This window comes from Dasypus novemcinctus, chromosome 13, assembly GCF_030445035.2.
Source record: "Dasypus novemcinctus isolate mDasNov1 chromosome 13, mDasNov1.1.hap2, whole genome shotgun sequence".
Taxonomy (NCBI): Eukaryota; Metazoa; Chordata; class Mammalia; order Cingulata; family Dasypodidae; genus Dasypus; species Dasypus novemcinctus.
Genome location: NC_080685.1, coordinates 12,358,180 through 12,378,129, shown reverse-complemented (window position 1 = coordinate 12,378,129; position 19,950 = coordinate 12,358,180). Strand labels below are relative to the sequence as shown.

Genomic DNA, 19,950 nt, shown 5'->3' with positions numbered 1-19,950 from the left:
CAAAAATCCAACTGAATGCAATATCTATGATACAGAGAAAAGTAAAATGTAAAGTCACATTACCAAGACACCTAAACTTCTGAACCTCCAGCACATTAACTAAAATATATTTTTCTGGTTTAGTGTTTTTGTTGCCTCTGATCCTATGTTAGTAAAGCTTTGTTTTGGCATTTAAACAAAGTTTGCTTAGGAAAAGACGTTTCTTTTATTGGAAAGTTTTAGAGAGAACATTAGAAACTGCTAATCTGATTGAGAAGTAGAACTCTGGCAGAGTATTATACTATTTGAAAGTTCAGTTAACAAAAAGAATGGGTGATGATTAAAGGTACAGACAAGAAATTAAATGAGCTAACCCATAATTTAATTATTATTTCTGTATAATTCATAATTCTAAAGACATCTCTGACCATATATACTGAAAAATGCATTTTTAAAAATGTTTCATATTTTATTCATTTTGTAATTCTTCAAACAAAAAGATAATGTTAAAAATATTTCATACTCATTGTCCAAACTACATGACATTACATTATTTAGTTCCGGCATTCAAATTTTATTGAACACCTGTTATGTGCAGGGAACCATAATATGTGTACAGTATATGTATTCTGGTGGTATGATTTAAACAGACAAATGAGCAAAACAATTCTATACCCTGTGCTGGAACTTCATAGAAATTCTACATCCATTTATTTTAGGTGTTTTTATTCTGTTTTGTTTTTTATTTTTTATTTTTGTTTTTTGTCTTTCGTTTTTCAAATTCTCAATTTAGTCATTTTTTAAAAAAATATTACATGCAAAAAATATGAGGTCCCCATTCACCCCCACCGCCCCCACCCCACCACTCCCCCCACTTTTTTGTTTTTTTAATTTTGGGAACCATCCATATTAAACAAGGTTGCAATCTTAAAATTGTTTTACTAGGTTTGCTAGCACTGTGAGTCAATTGTATATGAGTGCCAGCTCATCTATCATTTCAGGAGTTGGAGTAGAGAACAAAATTAGTGGAAGTGAAGATTGTGACTCTTATCCATCCTTTTATCTTTCCCGCCTCAGTTCTATGTTGGCCTGTTTGTGTCGTAAACCAAATAAGTAGTAACCTTTACCACATTTTCATCTTTTTCCCCATAGTTAGCCAATTGAATTGCCTATGTTTCAGTGTTTTATTTCTTATAATATTGAAATTCAACATCCCTTTCCAGGTTTTAACTACATTTAAGATGCAAAGTAAAAATATTTCATGTTAACTTAAAATATTATTAAATTATAGATTTTTTTTAAGTTCAGTTAATGGAAATTTCCATTTTCTTATGACTTGTTTCTGCATGTAGTATAAGATGAAAATCTTTTCAGAGATGTTGAAGACTTGGAAATGCAAAGAAATAAAACAAGATACCAGGGCTCATTCTGCCTGATTCACAGCCATAGATTTGGAAGCCCTTGCCTTCGAAAGGCTTGTTTGCCCCAAATGTCCACATAATTGAGGATGGCCCTTTAGAAAACAATGTGAATTTCTTTGCTGTCCTTAGGTTGCCCCAGATTCAAATTATCTTTCCATCTCCATTATGGAAATAAACATCTCTTTTTTTTTTTTTGCATGAAGGAGCAAGGGACAATTATAATTTCTTCTTCTTCTTTTATTATTTCTTTTTCCTGTAAGGCAAGATAGTTTTTTTTTCTTCAAGCCTTTCTCCTTTTTCCCCTTCAAGTGCTAAAAGATTGAGACACTCTTAGGTAAAATGAAAGAAAATTAACAATTTTATTACAAACTTCATTTATACTAAAAGCAAATCACAATGACGAATGCTTCCATTCAGGGATAGTAATTTGATTCTGGGTTGGTATTTGACCACACTTGAACTTGAAAAGACTCCTAACAATCTTATTAGGATAACAGCTGATAATTCTTGGTTGCTTCTGCCAATCAGAACTTTTTACCTAAGGGAAAATTCAAATTATGGAGCTGCTCCTTTTTTACTTAGCCTTCCTCTGTAACCTTGGAAAAATTTAAAAGTCTACCCTGCAGCTGTAGGTATAATTGTATTTATTTAAGACTCTTTGGCAGTTCAGGCAGAATGGGGGGGATGGTATACTTTTTAAAAGTTGCTTTCTAGATCTTGGTTCCCTAAAGACACTTTTAAAAGATCTATCTCCAGTCTGCTTAGAAACGCTTATCTGCAGTAAATTTGAAGTGAGAGAAATTTCTTCTTTCCACATAATCCATCATTTTATGGTCTGAAAACGTTCTGGTTTAATTTTCAAGGTTTTTATTTTTTATTATTTATTTATTTATTTTTGCATTGTAATGCAGTTTCCAATGATAGGATTAAATTATGTACCCAGAAGCAGTTCTCAAAAGATATGGCACAGGAAAGAAATAACATTAAAGTGCTTCCAAAGCAAGACTTCCAACTCATTCTAAGAAAGGAAAAATTCAAGAGAGATGTTGACTTGATTGCTCCCCATGAAGGACATCTTTTCCTGCTTCTAGATCAGAGTATCTTAGAGGGTCAGTGTTTAATCAAGCAAGTCTCATTAGCGCCCTAAGATATTTATTTATTATTATTGCAAATTAGACACAATGTTAAAAAAAAATGACAGTGATCTTTGCCACAGAAGGTTTATTCTAGTTCATTTTCTGAAGAAGGCAAATGGATTTCCATCCTCTTTCTTGATTCTCCTGAGATCCACCCACGCAACAGATCTCAGCATCCATTACGCAAGCTCCTCTGCCAGGTCTTTGAGCCTCTCTACCTGTGCATTGGGCACAAACCGCAAAGTACTTTTTTGGTCAAGCATTTATGACATGCCTCCATCATTAATCTTCTTTGGGTTTCTTTTTTTGACTTGCTTTTTCTGACTGCCTTGCCTCTTTAGTTGATGAAAACGATAGGGCAATTCCTTAAGCTAATAATTTCTTACCATTTTCTTATGGAAAAACTCTTTCACAAAGTAAGTTGGTTCAACTGGGAAGCCAGAGTTCCTCATCCAGCTCTGGCAATGGGAGGAAAGTAAAAGATTGTTGGGTCTAAAAGGAAGAATCAAATGTTGCTTATCAATTTTAAACAATACCTGAAGAGCAGGTGAAAGGGTCTTCTTTCAGTTTTGTTTTCTTTTTTTTCCCTGAAACTGTGTTGTAATGACAATATAGTTTTGTGTGTCCGTGTGGTTTTGTTTTTGTTTTGTTTTTGACTTCACAGGAAGAGGTTTAAACATGAAGGCAAACCTTTTAGGTGTTAGCATGGCTACATATAAAGCAAAGCTGCCTTTTCTTTTCTTTTCTCTGCTTCCATTTAGGCCTATCACATAATTTAAGAAAAAATAAAATTTAACCACAGGAGCTCTAACTATAGTGTGAAAAAAAACCCTGATCAATTTTGTTTTCGCAGCACGATATTATCAAAGATTTAAGAAACAAATTTGCCAGCCTCGGCGAGAACTCTCTGGTAACAGCATAAATGTCTGTGTTGGTTGCTTTTGATTTAAAGGTTTCTTTTTTCATTTGTTTGAGCCCATTTCTTTCCCCCCCTCCTTTTAGTTTACTTTATTTGTCATATTCTGTAACTAGCAAGCCTTCATTTTTTAAACCTCTTCCATCTTCCAGTGTCTATTTTCTGTACTTTGGATGGAAAGTTTATGGCAGCAAAGCTGTCACCCTGGCTACCTCTGCTGCAGCTCTTCCTGCTCTTAGGTCACATATGTTTTGGCCGTTGTGTTTATGGACATGATACTAATTGACTGTTTCATGTCCCATTGACTAAGCTTCTCTACCACGCCATTTGATGGACGCGCTGTCATAGGGCTCTATGCAACTTGCACTCTGCAACTTGTACTGCTTAGTTCCTTCTCAATTCTCCAGCGAACTGGATTGCTCAAGTGAATGACCATACCCGTCTTGACCTCGCTGTGCCTTTATATTTTACTTTTATTTTCTTCTTTATGTTTTCAGTGGTAGTTTTAAGTGGAAAAGAGTACACCTCAGCCATTGCTCTAGCAGCACCATGCAGTATCGTTTGTTACCACCAGAGAATACAAAATATAAAGGCACATTGCATCCTTTACTCCTTGGGGGTGACCGGGTGATCTGTATCATACGTCACTTCTTAGTTGAGCCTTCCTTTTTAATCCACATCAGCTTTCAATTTTGCTTAAACTCTAAGACGTCTCAGTTAAAGTTTTTCTGCGATTCAGTGATGACTTGCAACTCGAGCTGTTTGCTGAGCAGTATCAAGTTATGGCCATGACCTGGGAGATTATGAAAAATGTGACAAACTTATGCACAAATGTATAATTCAGAAAGTGCAAGTTTAAATGATGCAGTCCAGTGCTCCAAAACTATGCTACAGGCTTTGGGCAAATCAAATCATTAAAATTGAGAAAATCCATCCTGATCAACCAGTACCAAAAGTATCTCAAGAAAAATATAAGGGGAAAAACAAAGAGTCAAACATGTTCATATCTGTTTAATAACATCGTTGGTGTTGAAATGGTCCATAATGTTGTCATAGAGCCCATACATGAAGAGATGACTAAAAATATGGTCTTTGGAACGCTGCTATGCTCACTGTTAGCCACAACATAAATGGTTGGGATTTGTGTTCAGGAAAAAGAGATGGAAAAGCAAAAGCTTCTGTACCAGCAAGCCAGACTGCATGACCGAGGTGCTGCTGAGATGGTTCTCCAGACAATCAGTGCCAGCAAAGGTGAGGTGGTTTCCCTGCCCGCGGAAGTGTTCCCCCTTCTCGTTTCCTTTCTGCCCTGGAGGTGCTCTCACAGGTCAACTCCGCTGATTTAGTCCCCAGATTTCTTGTTCTTCACTGTGTTGGGGCCTGTTCAGAGATATGATCAGCGATTCACCAGGTCCAATGTTGATCTGTTTCAGGCTCTTAAGAGACTTATTTTTCTTTCTGTTCTTGAAGTTTGGGAATCCATACTGTTATGACTAAACTAGTGAACTGATCACATGACCTGGGGCCAGCAGACTTTTTCCATAAAAGGCCAGGCAAGTGAGCCTTTGCAGCTTTGCCGGCTTGTTGACCCCTATTGCAGCTCTTCACCTCTCCCCCTGTAGCCTGACAGCAGCCGTACATTCATAAACAAATGGGCCTGGCTGTCTTCCAGTGACGCTTAATTTACAGCAACAGGTGGCAAGCTGGACTCGGCCCTCGTGTAGTTCACCTATCCTTCATGTAAATGTTTAGACTTTTGAAAGTGGGTGCTTTTCAACACTTAATCAAAGTACTGTTGAATAGCTCAGTAACCAGCCTTTTCAATATGTTTTATCTTATAGTAGTAACATGTTCCTTATGACACCTTTCAATATAAATTTTAACATAATTTAGAATAATTTTAATAGTGATAGTCTGCTTTTAAGCCTCTTCCTCCTCCAAATTAAGGATATTATAGCTATTTTTAAGATAGGTAAATGTGAATAACTTAAAAATAAATATAGTATGCTAAATGATAGACACCTAGTTGAATTTAAAAAATTTTTCACTGTAACTGAATGATTATAAAATTGAGAATACTTATCCTACTAAAGCAAGACTGTAAGCATATTAAGATGAAAGTGATACAAAAAAACAAAAGCTTTTCAATTAAAATTTGCTGGGGTACAAGTGGGAGAGGGAAAGTTTTGCTTAAAGCAACTTTTAAGTAGCTCATATTCATCTCAATATCATTTAATCACATGATTAAAGGTGAAGCTTAATAATTTCAGGTCTCTGTATTTCAAAAACAATTCTTTCTGTTTTTTTTTTTTTAAATACCCTCATGTAGTTTTAATTCGGGTATATTACACAGAATTTAGTAAAAGCATTACAAACTATTCATTATGTTTTAATATTTTTTGGTAAATTAAGATGTCTGCTCCATTCCACCATTATACAGTATGGATTTGTAGGGGCTAATAACAGTTTTAAAAGAAAAAATTTTGAGATAGAATAAGTTAATGTAGCAAGTGAAATGATATAAAGTTGGATGAAATTTTTTGTATTTTTCAGGAGAAACTGGACCAATGGTAGCTGCTACTTTGAAACTTGGAATTGCCATCTTAAATGGTGGGAACTCAACAGTACAGCAGGTAATGTCTTTAAGCAGCTTATATAATGTTCTTTTCAAATAAGTGGACTATATAGTAACAAAACTTATTAGCGGTAGAAATTTTTCATTTTCTATCTAAAATATCTCTCTTGTGTGGTCAGATTGTCCCAATATCCAAGCATCTCCTTGTTAGCAAATTAAATATCCCATAAGAGACATTAACTCAATTTAAAAGTCTGAAGACATGTCATATGTGCCGTTATCTGACATGCTACATTTCATGTGAATAAGTCACCTATAAAAACTGCTGTTTTTAAAAGGTGATAACAAATATTCTTACTTAGAGAACCTGTTGGTATCTTCCTGAAGTCATAGTTTATAATAGTGTTCATCCTGTAAATTGACTCCTGGGATTTTACTGTAATTTGCTATGACTTCTGTTCCTAGGCAAACATGTAAGAAGAAGAAAAACACCAAAGTGTTTTGCCTTGTAATTCTTTCTAGTCCCCCAGGGATGAGAAAATCATATCCCAACCAGGTTTTGTAATTATGGTATCTTTAAAAGTCAGACATGGGGGAAGTGGACTTGGCCCAATGGATAGGGCATCTGCCTACCACATGGGAAGTCCGCGGTTCAAACCTCGGGCCTCCTTGACTCGTGTGGAGCTGGCCCATGCGCAGTGCTGATGCGCACAAGGAGTCCCCTGCCACACAGGGGTGTCCCCCACGTAGGGGAGCCCCACATGCAAGGAGTGCGCCCCCTAAGGAGAGCCGCCCAGTGCAAAAGAAAGTTCAGCCTGCCCAAGAATGGTGCCGCACACACGGAGAGCTGACACAACAAGATGACGCAACAAAAAGAAACACAGATTCCCAGTGCTGCTGATAAGGATAGAAGCAGTCACAGAAGAACACACAGCAAATGGACACAGAGAGTAGACAACTGGGGGTGTGGGGGGAGAGAGAAATAAATAAATAAATCTTTAAAAAAATAAAATAAAAGTCAGACATGATCTAGGCTGGGATTTAATAACTTCAACCAGTTGTGACAAAAGTGAGCAATCCCTATATCTGATTAAAGACTAAAGTCTGTGAGTTTGTTAGAATGTATATTTGAGTGACTCAGAAAAAAGGAAAAACAACCTGTCAGAAAGAGGATGTCACAAAACGTGCACAGCAGTCCCCTGGGGATCCAACCACTCTTCTGGACTGTGATGGGCCCTGAGCTCAGAAATATTATTTTTCTAATTGAAAAGGAAAGATAACAAAACAAAAACCCCAGTATACCAGTTTTTTAGTAGCAGATTGTGTTATTTTAAAACTAAAATCTACCTCTAATTTTTGTATGTTGGCTTCTGTTTAGAAAGGAAAAAAGGACCTAATAACTTGAAACTAGTAGCCATTCTTTCCTGGATAAGTTTTATCTAGGCAGATAAAGGGTTAACCTGACAGAAGGAAGGAAAGGCAGGTGGAAAGCTCAGAACAGCTGACTTCAAGTTGCTGTGAATCTTAGAATCACCACATTTGGAGACAAAGCCAAAAATATGCTCCTAGAAGACCTCTGAGTCAAGGAAAAGAAAAGCAGAGAAAAATTGACAGTTGCTTGTTTTGTTGAAATTTTGGATTACATTAAGCAGTGATTGTGAATAGTTGAAAAATTCATCTGTAAATTTTTCTCAAATTGTGTCTTCCTTCCATAAATACAGTCATGACATTTTAGGAATGGAAGAGAACATAGAGAAAATCCATGCCAAGGGATTTTTAGCCTTTTATTTTATTTTATTTTATTTTATTTTATTTTATTTTATTTTCCAAATTCTACTCAATTTATTCATTTTTTTAAAAGATATTACATTAAAAAAAAATATGAGGTCCCCATTCGCCCCCACCACCCCCACCCCACTACTCCCCCCACAGTAACACTCTCCCCCATCATCATGTCACATCCATTGCGTCTGGTGAGTACATCTCCGGGTAATCGCTGCACCCCATGTCCCGTGTTCCACACCATAGCCCACACTTTCCCACGTTCCATCCAGTGTAGCCTTTTATTTTAATACCATAGACCCCTCTGACACTCTGGTAAATCTTATTGACTCTTTTCAGAATAATGCTTTTAAATGCATGAAATAAAAATTGCATGGGTTTACATAAGAAACCAAATATATTGAAATTCAGTTCTCGAAATGTTATGAAACAGATTTTTGATAAAGTAATATGTGTGTTTCTTTATGAACTCATTAAATAAAAGATCTACTACTTGGTTTAATTACCATAATTGAGAAAAATGATTAACATAAGTTATATTTTGAAATACCTACAGCAACTATAATATGAAATAAAAATACCAGTAATTTCTATTGGTTTCTAAATAATCCAGTCCTAATTTTGTTTATTGCCTTCATTAATAGTTGAAAGGAATACTAAATTTCAGTTAGAAATGAATGAAAATGAAGATGTATTTTTCCTGTCCAATTTCACAGATGTCCTGACTTCTCCATGAGTCTGTATCAGAATCACTGATGTTTAATTTTATAGGTGAAGCAATATTGAGTCAAAATGTATTCTATCTTCTGTCTCTCATTGAGTCATGTATATGGAGAGTCTAACAATTTGGACTGAGAAATGATTGAACTCCAAGGCGAACTTGGTGACAGCTTGCCAAAATGCTTGACAGAGCATAAGAGAAGTAAGGCTATGTGATGGTCTTACAACTCCAAACATAAAAATGGTGGCAAATATCACAAAAACATTAGTAGTCTAAGTTTGTCCTTTTATCATACAAATGAATTCTTTTTGGGGTATTAATCGCTCTCTGATACTCCTTATATGAAGCCATGAATATGTGAACAAAATTTTTGGCTTACAGCACCTATCTGAGCTAACTAGTTCTTTTGATTCCCCTTTCCTTAGCTAAATGGCAATGACTTAAGAAAAGGATGCAGGGGAGGGAGGGAGAGAGGAAGGAAGGAAGGAAAAGAAGAAAACCTACCTAATCATTCTACAATATTTATTTTTAAAAATTCCCTTGCCTTTGTTTCATTTCAAAAGATCTTCATTGTATGGTTCATGCATATACTCAGGAATCCTTGGAGCCTGAAGGAGCTTGGAGAGAGCATGTACCACTGTCGATGTTCTTTATATAGGTTAAGCTTTTTTTCTCTAGGACTTCAGATATGAATTCTACTACTACTCTCTGGCCCTCTAAGCCACATTTCTTAACCTTAAAAGAACAGTGATAGAAAGTGCTTAGTTTTGGGAAGTGGACTTGGCCCAGTGGATAGGGTGTCCGTCTACCACATGGGAGGTCCGCAGTTCAAACCCCGGGCCTCCTTGACCTGTGTGGAGCTGGCCTACGCGCAGTGCTGATGCACGCAAGGAGTGCCCTGCCACGCAGGGGTGTCCCCGCATAGGGAAGCCCCACGCGCAAGGAGTGCGCCCCGTAAGGAGAGCTGCGCAGCACGAAAGGAAGTGCAGCCTGCCCAGGAATGGTGCTGCACACACGGAGAGCTGACACAACAAGATGACGCCACAAAAAGAAACACAGATTCCTGTGCCGCTGACGACAACAGAAGCGGACAAAAACAAGAACACGCAGCAGATGGACACAGAACAGACAACTGGGGGTAGGGGAGAGAAATAAATAAAATAAATCTTAAAAAAAAAAGTGCTTAGTTTTATTAGACCAATATGTTGTCATATACCCCCAGAAAGACTTTGTATTTGTGTGTGTGCATATGTACATATATGTGTGTACATACATATACACGTATGTATCCTTTATATGTGTGTGAATATATGTATTCCTTATATATTTAGTTTTATGATACCTTTGATTTCTGGGGGGGAAAATTACTACAGAAATTTTAGCTGCTAAGCTGAACCCTGTATCAAACAGCACAGATAAATGGAAATTAAGCTGTTCTACTTTGGATTGAGAGAAAAGTAGTATTTTTATTTCTTTAAAACTTTTTATTTTACCATCATCTTATTTACTCTTCTTATTTGACACCCCCAATACATTTTATCTCCATTAGAAATAACTTTGACTATGCTATGGAAAAATAAGCAAAAGAGATGGAGTCATACCTTACTTCAGCATTTTCTGCGTTTATATTTAACCAAAACTTTGAGCACAGATTCTGGACGTCATTCTAAGAACAGGAGAAAAATTTAATAGTCAAAAGATACTTAGTATTCCTTAGGTTTGGATGCTATAGTGATGAAAACTGAATTTATGACTGTAACATTAGCATGTGACAGAATATAATGCCCTGTAAATCTTCTCTGACTGGCATCCAGGTAGATCTGCTTCACACTTCACTTGTACTCAATGTCGGGGTCTCCAAATACTTGAAAAATAGCAGGAAGCGAATTAAGGGAAGATGTATTATTTCCCCCAAATCTTTAGGATGATTCTGGTGTCTTTGTGAAGCAGCTTCCTTGTCCCAAGCTGTGCTTATTTACTATTGCAACTATCAATGTACACCTATGTTTCTTTGACATATTTGTCGCTTTTTCATGGTAAAGGTGGCATTAGTAATATTTGTATATACTGAGTATTTTTCATCTGTATTCCAGAATTGAAAACATGTTTTTGTTGTGTATGTGTGTATGTTAATCTTGCTATGTTCATGTAGCAAAAAAACACAATTTTTGTTCAGTGGCCCTATGGTTTATATATTTACTTTAGAAAATGCTTGACTACCTCAAGGAAAAAAAGGACGTGGGCTTCTTTCAGAGCCTTGCTGGCCTGATGCAGTCTTGTAGGTAAGGAAGTGTTGTCTTTCCCTTTTTTCTATTTGGTTGGTTCTATTTTACAAAGTACTTGCTTTATGTTATTGACAATACAAAAAATTTTTTCGTGATTAAGTGCACCCTAAAGCAGGGTAACCAGTAGTACCTTGTTTTCTAACTTGTTATTAGGGGGTTGGTAACATCTTAACTAACTTAGTTTCTCTATGTTAGTAATGTCTTAAGATAGTCTTTCCTATACTTAAATTGTTGCCAAGAAGCCTTGAAGGATTGATGTGCATTCTGAATACTTGAAAATGAGTAGTGTATAATTTAAAAAGAGAAGAAAGAAAACTCTATTCAGTTTTATTTGGGAATCTGTAGGCCATTTCTGGTTTTTCTAACTAAACGATCCTTAACCAGCTAATCTGTAATAATCATTTTCTAATTTTTATAGTATTTAAAATCATTTGGCAAGCATTTGACTAAGGAGCCTGAGGAATACTTTAAGGAATAAGCTATTCTAACTGGGGAAAAAAATGTTCTTATGATTAGATTTCAGTATGTCTTCTAGCTTTGCAGTATGGTCCTAAAGTTGAAACTCATCATTGCCTTCTGTTTGGCTTTGTCATAGTGTTTGGCTCTAGGGAGAGTCTGGTCCACTGCTAGGGAAAGATGATGAATAGACAGTGAAAGGAGGCATGTTTTTAGTATACGGTTAACATTTGGTTCGCATTTCAAGATATGCACTTTTTAGACATGGATTTGCTCTCTTCAACAAAGACAATTCTTTATTAGTTCTCTAAATGCTCTTCTCCCTGTTATCGTAGTGTCCTTGACCTGAATGCGTTTGAGCGGCAAAACAAAGCTGAAGGACTTGGAATGGTGACAGAAGAAGGCTCAGGTATTGGTCATCACCTGTCCCCCTGCTCCCCTGAAATGAGCCAAACAGAACTTACCTTTTGAAGCAGAGAGATGAAAGAGTCATTTCAAAATTGACAAAATACTTTTATGACTCATTTAAACATAGATAACTAAATATAGAGGTCATACCCAAAAACCAATCATATATGTCAGTCACTAACTCCTTTTTCCCAGGTTCTGGCCAGTGGCCTGCCCCCTAGCCATACTGTTTGATGAAAGAGTAATTTTTGCATTCCAATGACTCTCTAATCATGTTATTTACACATGCACTAAAATAATAATATATAATCTTAGAGTTTTTTCTCTGTAAATATAAGCAGGTGTAAACTGAAACATGGAGTGCACAATGCATTTAAAGTAGAAACATTGCTGCGCTTTCACTTGAGTATTTATTAAGAAAAAAATTCTCTTTAGTTCTCTCTTCTGATTTGTTGTTATTGTTTTATGTTTGATTTTTAAACTAATTTAGTTTCAGTAAGACCCTTTGTGTCTACCTTGTTTTTGTTTGGTCTGTTTTGAAGTTGTCTCTGGAACATTGGGTCTTCTATCTTTTTGCAAAAAGAAAATTTCTCCCATCTGACCTGGGTAGTTGTTGCTTGCCTTTCTGAAATATTTCAAAATTAACCAAACCTATCTCTCTGCACTTTTGTTCACTCAAGTAGGTAAATGAATTAACTGCACATTTCTTACTCTACTTTAAAGTCTATCATTTATGCATATTCTAACATTGCTACTACTATGTTCCCCTGTATCATTTCATTTTCCGCTTGGCATTTGAGTGTATAGCTTCAATCATCAAATACTAAGCCATATGATTGCTTAGTTGAGTTACCGACCTTCAAGAAAAAGAATAAGCACTACTCGAAATTCACTTAGGTTTTCTGAAAATGAAATTGAGTATCAAGCCATTTCTCTCTTTTACCAACGTTATTGTATCAACTCTTGGTTTAAGCCCCATCTGGAAAACATGGAGCTACTACCAGTCTCTGGCGTGTTGCCTGCCTGCTTCTAGAGCCTTGCAGACACCCCAGGCATTTCTCAGCTACAAAGTGCCTGGCCTCCCTTTCTTGGAATTATAAGTCAGTTTCATTTTACCCCTGCAGTTATCACATCATACCGTGTCACAGTGTTCCAGAGGCTCTGAACACAACCCTGTTCATCGTTCTTAATCACTATTAGTATCAGCTCCCACAAAGGAACCACTGCCAGTCTCCTACCCTTGGTCAGCCAGATGCATATTGGGAAAAATGTATGATTCCCAAATTAGAAATAACTTAATATGAGTTACTTTTCTGATGTGAGAATTATTTACATCTCTAAGTACAACATTGGTGTGATTTGTTTATTTTTTTTAACTAAAAATTAATTGCTCAAACTGATGAACTAGTTTCATATTTTGTGTCCTTACAAATGGCAAAACAGAAACAAAATCTCAACTTCTTTCTTTTCCCCCATTTTCTTTTCTTTCAACTACTGTAAATGTACTGTCCTTACTTCCTCAGTCATCACCCATGAGCGTGGTAATTATGAAAAAACAACTTCCTTTTGTTTATTTGCTCCTCTATTTGTTGTTAGCTTTGTGTACATTTCACAGTGGAAGTTTTTGTGCATTTTTTCCTTTTATAGACTGTTTAAGCAAGTAGATTACTTAATTTCCATCTTTGTGCATCCTGTTATTTTAAAAATATTTATACCTAGCTTTCTCTCTCTTTTTTTTTTCTTCTTTCTATGAGGATGTGCAGTTATTAACTTATTCGATATGAAGGGCAACAAGCATTTAAATTACTTTTTTGGATTTGTTTTGTCCTTTTTTCTTTCATATAAAAACATTTCTAGCGGGCCCAGTGTTTGCAGCTGTTGTATAAGTGAATGATACTAGATGTGTGCTGTAGTCTCTTTGTGGCACTGCTGTTTTGAACATACTGTGGCTTTATGGCTGTACTGACTGGTGCAGGGGAAATCACAGCAGGTCCAGCATGGGCCACAGTGGGCTGTTCCTCTCAGCCAGTGTGTGCTGGTAATTCCCTCCCACATTTTAGGAGATCTGTGGTGATTTTCTCTATTTCTTTGAAAATATCACGGATTAAAAATCTGCTTACCATAAAAAACTAATTTTCGTTCTTGAGACCAAATTCAAAGAGCAGTATAAACAAGAGCAAGTATTTGCTTTTCCAACTAATATAATAATAAAGATGGCGTTAGTATTTCAAAGTGGCTTCTAAAAGACATTTATGCCATGGTAATGAAGGGATTAGTTTTCGAATGGTGCCTAGTAGGTCAACATGTTTTAGAGATTAAATTGTACTTTCTGGAAACAGTCTATTGCCTTCATCAAGAGACATAATAGAAAAAAAAGCAAGGGCAGATTATTAGCTCTATGAATATTACATTGTTTCCCAGATTGTTTTAAGAACACCTATACAGATTCTACCTTTTGGTGTATTTTTACATTTTCTGTTACTTGGCCATCTTTGTGTTTAAGATTCTACAAAAGTTAAGAAAAATTCGTACCATCATAGGAGAAGGAAAAAAAATCAAACATTTCCCTAGGAATGTATGGAAAAGGCAGAAAAAAATCTACATTTGTTAGTGATAGCATTGTTTTAAATCATGAAGCACAGACAGCATAGGCTGGGCCCTAAGAAAATAATCTAAATCTTCTCTTCCCTAATTTCCTCACCTTATTAGAGCTAAATCTCTACATGTCGGTAACCTAAGCATAAGTTACACAGCAATGGAATATGTAGAAACTTAAATGCATGAACTTTTTGATACCTTCAACCCTCTGAAGAGATAGGTATTATCTACATTTTACAAAGGAAGGGACTGAGAAACAGAAAGTTTGCCTGGCTCACAGAAGATGAAGTGCAGTCATTTGCCTTCCACAGCTTTATTTAGCAATTCCTAGTCACCTTTTTGCCCATCTTTCAATAATATTTGGAGTTTATTACATGTCCAACCCTAGTTTAGATAGTATTTTTTACCCCTCTACTCCCTTCAAAGGCACCTAGAAAATATTGTCCAATTGCTTACCAATGTTTGGATTTATTGTGAAAGTTTTAAAATCACTTCTGAACATTTATAGATGTAAGAAAATGTTCCTGATCTGTTACTGAGGTATCTCTAGGAAATAGGTACTTGTCCAAGGTTTGTATATAAAGATTTCAGACTAATTAATTATATTCTTTTTTCTACTGCTGATATTATCATGTAAGTTCACCCTGTGTCCCTTTGTACCCTTGTCTTAGTAAATTTCCCCCATTTCTACAAAAACCAGGACCTCCCACTTTTTTTTTTAAGGTTTTCCAGCAAGTGTGTTTTATAAGTTTGTGACATGCTCAGTGTTGTCCTCTGTGTATATATTTTATTCATATGTATTTTCTTTGAACAGTATAATGAAATTCAAAACCAAAAATCTATATGAATATTTAGAATTTCATTCCAACCTTGGGTTTTTTATTTTATTTTATTTTTACCAGAACCATTTAACCTCATCACTAAATCATTATGAGCTTGAAAGTGCAATTTTCCTTCTTGTCAAGATTCTTCTTGGAATATAGCAAAAGACATTGCATTTTATTTTTTGACCATTTTATAGTGGCCCTAAGCTTCAAAAATGATATGAAATTTTAAAGTTGATCTGATTTCTCAGAAATTATTTCATTTTTAAATATAGTATATAAAACATTAATTATTAACCTTTCCAAAATTTTCATCTATATCTGATAATAAGGTTATTATTGATAACATTATAATGACCCCATCAAAATTATGTGGAATTGAAGCAAAACAGGTTAATATTGATTAAATTACTACAGTCTTTAAGTATTGGCTGCCCTAATTTTTTTTTCTTTTGTTGTTCTTTCTTGTTTTCTTTTTGTTTTATTTTCTTTCTTGTCATTTTTTATTATTTTCTCTTCTTGTCTAATTTTTTTAACTTTGAATTTTGAAATAATTTCAAACTTATAGGAAAAGTTGCAAAAATAATGAAAACTCCAGACAGAGAACTCCAGCACACCTCCACTGCCCCAGATACCCAGATCTACCTATTTTAACATTTTGCCCCCCCCCCATAGCATTTTATCTATCATCTATGTATTTATCTATGTACCTATCTATATCTCTAATTTCTGAACATTTGAGAGCAGGTAGCTCACATCATTCTTCTTCAACACAAAATATTTCCACATACATTTCCTAAGAACAAATACATTCACTTATGTAATTACCTTATGTGCAGTTATCAAGTACAAGAAAGTTAACATTGATATAAAGCTTACATTCTACGTTCCAATTTTTTCCTATGTCCCAATAATGTCTTTTAGGCGTTTTCTCCTTTCTTAGAGCCCCCCATTATCATGCATTGTATTTAATTTTAATTATCCCTTATAGTTTTTCTTTCTTTTTGTTAGAAACAGTTATACAATGTAAATTTTATCTCAGCCCCTCTCAAGGATACCATTCAGTGGCATTACTCACATTCCCAGTGTTGCAGTACCCTGACCACCATCCATTTCTAAAACTTTCCATTCACCCCAAACAGAAACCCTACACTGATTTTGCATTAACTTCCCTGCCCCTGCTAACCTGTACTTTATTTCTGTCTCTGAGAGTTTGCATATTCTCTTATTTTCTTTGCAGTTAATATGGGGCTTAAATTTGACATCCTAAATCTATAACAGTCATGTTTACTTTAGTATCTTCTTCAATGTCATATATAAACTATATTCCTATATACCCCTCCGTCCTCCTTCTTTTATATAATTCTTGTCACAAAGTACATATTTATACATTATGTGTCCAAAACCGTTGACTTATAATTAAATTTTATGCATTTGCCTTTCAGATCCTGTAGGAAGTTAAAAAAGGAGTTGCAAATCAAAAATACAATAGTACTGCTGTTTATTTTTACCCATATCATTATCTTTACTGGGATCTTTTTTTCTTCATATGACTTTAGTCAATTTTATTGTATCCTTTTCTGTTAACCCTCAGAAATCCCTTTTGCATTTTCCTAGGGCAAGTCTATTGGTGAAGAATTCCTTCCACTTTTGTTTATCAGGGAATGTCTTAATTCCTGTCTCATTTGAAAGACCATCTTGCCAATATAGCAATTGTTCAGCAGGTTTTTGCTTTGAGCACTTTAAATACGTCTTCCCCACTGCCTTCTTGCCAACGTGGTTTCCAATGAAGGATTGACTCTTCACCCTGTTGAGATCCCCATGTATGTGACTTGTGTCTTTCTTGCAGCTTTCAGAATTCTCTATTTTTGAAATCTGACAGTTTGATTATTATAACATGTTATGGTGTGGATCTATTTGGGTTTCTCCTGTTTGGAGTTTGTTGAGCATCATGGATATTCATCTCTTTCATTACATTTGGGAAAGTTTCAACCATTATTTCTTAGCATATTCTCTCTGCTCCTTCTCTCTTTCTTCTTCTGAGACTCCCACATGTGAATACTGGTATACATGATGGTATCCTGCAAGTTCCTCTGGCTCTTTCCATTTTTCTTCCTTCATTCTTCTTTCTGCTCCTGAGTGATTTCAATCATCTTATATCTTTATCTCCAAGTTCTCTGTTTCTTTCTACTCCAGTTCCAATCTATTGTTGAACCTCTCTGGGGAATTTTTAATTTCTGTTACTGTGGTCTTGAGCTGTTTGGTTCTTTTTCATAATTTCCATCTCTCTAATGATATTCTCTTTGTGTTCATTGTTTTCCTGATTTCCTTTCGTTCTTCTCTGTTTTCCTTTAGGTCTTTGAGAATATTTGGTAACATTTTTAAAGTCCTTCTCTGGAATATCCATGTCTGATCCTCCCCATTGATGATTCCTAATCCTTTCGTCTCCTTTGACCATCAAATCCTGCTTCTTCATATGTTTTACAATATTTTATTGAAACTTGGATAGTTAGATATTTTAAAGTGTTATTATAGGAACGTAGATTCTGAGGTGACTGTTCAGTAAGTTTGTATCCAGCTGGTGTTATGACAAAATTTTCCTTGAATGGCAGGAGCCAGCAAAAAAAGAAGGAAAAAAGGAAATCACCTTTCACAGTATTTGCAGATTGACCTGTGCTTGCGCTCTCCTTCTGGGCTTATCCATAGAATGCCTTTAGAGAATAGCTGGAGGCCAAAGCATAGGTCTCCCTGATCCTTTTTGTGTATTTATCTTGTTGTGGACTTGTGCACGTGGCCCTAGGAATGCTCCCATTTATAGGCTGTAGATTTCCCCTTTTCCCAAGAAAACAGTTTCCTCATGGTCCTGGACACTGTGCTGTATGTCCAACAGCTGGCAGTCCCTGGCCCCAGGCAACCTGCTCTGACTGTTCTCCCACAGTGTGCTGTAGAAGAGCTCAGTGAGCTGCCTTCCACATGCCAGGCAAGTTCTGAGACAGTGAATTCCTCAGGCCACCACCAGACACATTGGACCAGACCTGCCCATCCCCAGTGTGTGCACCAGACTTACTTGTTCCCTCCGGAAGCAGGAGGAGAGATCTGCACTGGGTTCATAGGTGGCCCCTGTCCCAGGCCTGTGAGAAGCACCGGAAGATGCTACTGCTTTTTTAAGTGTTCTTTTTCTTGATTTAGCACTTGCCCTATTGCTGCAATCCTTTAACTGTTTTCTGATGCTTTTAGAAAGATACTTGGGCCAGTTGTTGTCTGTTGTTCAAAGCTTCTGCAGGGATCAGAGCTTCAAAGCATCTCACTCAGCCATCTTGATCGGGACCTCTTTTTTTTTTTTTTTTTAATATTTCAATTGCTTTATTATTAAAGGACTATCTTTTACCCCATATTTTCAAAGTACTTTTCACATTTGCAGCCCAGTGCTAATACCTGGGTTCTGTTCATGCTATTCTGCCATTCCTGTGGGTAAACTTTCACTTCAGAGAAAGGCCATGATGTTGGTTCATGGCACCACTGATTTTATTAACATCCTTACAGTTTTTAAACTTTGAAGCAGTCATTTAATTTGAATGACTGTTATGTGCTAGATGCTGTCCTTGGCAGTGGAGATACTTGAGAATCTCAGTCTGGTGGCAACAGACTTATAAACGAATCACTTCAGACCAGTGCTCTTTCTGTTGAAGCAAACATAGTTGTAGTATTTAAATGTCAAGGGTATGAGGATCGCATCATAATAGAAGTAATATGACATAATTCTTGGAAGGAAAATAGGAGTTGCTCTGGTGGATAAGGAAGTCATAGACATTCCAATCAAAGGGATTTCACGTAGTGATCATTTTTGTTGTCTTAGGAACTGAAATAAGAATGCATTCTAAACAATGGTGTCAGGTTGTTACTGACATTTGACTCAATGCACCTAATGGAATTTCCAGGTTATTTATCATACCCACAACCTACTTATTCTATATTTTAGGAATCCAGGTCTTCTTTTGACCTTATGACTCAACAACATTGAAACTTTCCATTTATTCTTATTGTGCTTTGGATATTTCAAAGCACTTTTACTTGCATGAGTCCGTTTGATCCTCTCAACAACACAATTGAAATAAGCTGGTCAGGTGTTTGTTAATTCCAACATTAGAATTATGAAACTAAAGCTTATTAAGGGCATTGACTGTCCCAAAGACACATATCTAGAAAGCAGTTTCCCCAGGTTCAAACGTGATGAAAACAAAGGTCGTTCATAATTTGAATAATATATAGAACATGTAATAATTCTTAGCCAAAGATCTTATTGCTTTCTGATGTGCACTTTATGAATTTTAGAAACCATGGCATACTGGATTCAGAAAGACCATAGAATATTGAAATGATTTCTTTGCTGCCTGTCTCTTCCATTAGACTATGAACTTGCAGAGGTTGGGGATTTTGTTCCATTAGTCTGTTTATCCCCATTGCCTTATATGGTGCCTGGCATGTAAGACACATTGAGTGAGTGTTTATTCTTTCACTTCACTGGGTTCAAATCCTGGCTTTTACCAGCTATTGGCTGTATGACATTAGTCAAGTCATTTATTTTCTCAGGTTTACTGAACCACAAAATGGAACTTACGTTACTATCCTCACCAGATTATTATCACCGTGAAGTGCAATAATGAGCGACTATAACTCCAATGTCTGGCACGCTGTGGTCACTAGCTAAATGCTAACTCTGAACACATTTTGAAATACTGTTCTTTCCTAATTGAATATTAAAACTACCCATATGGAATAAAATACCTGAATTTTCATCATTTAAAAATATTTTTAGCACTATAAAATGCCAAGAGAATTGTAGTTCTTCTCT

The 19,950-nt window shown here is 35.9% G+C and overlaps 1 protein-coding gene across 1 annotated transcript in view; it reads left to right on the top strand.

The window, feature by feature from the left end:
- Positions 1–19,950, top strand: part of RYR2 (ryanodine receptor 2) — a 735,760-nt gene that overhangs the window by 657,750 nt on the left and 58,060 nt on the right. Inside the window, exons 80-83 of the mRNA XM_071207362.1 lie at positions 4,604–4,703; positions 6,003–6,082; positions 10,733–10,809; positions 11,604–11,677. Of these exons, the coding sequence (XP_071063463.1) occupies positions 4,604–4,703; positions 6,003–6,082; positions 10,733–10,809; positions 11,604–11,677 (331 nt within the window). The remainder of the gene's footprint in view (positions 1–4,603; positions 4,704–6,002; positions 6,083–10,732; positions 10,810–11,603; positions 11,678–19,950) is intronic.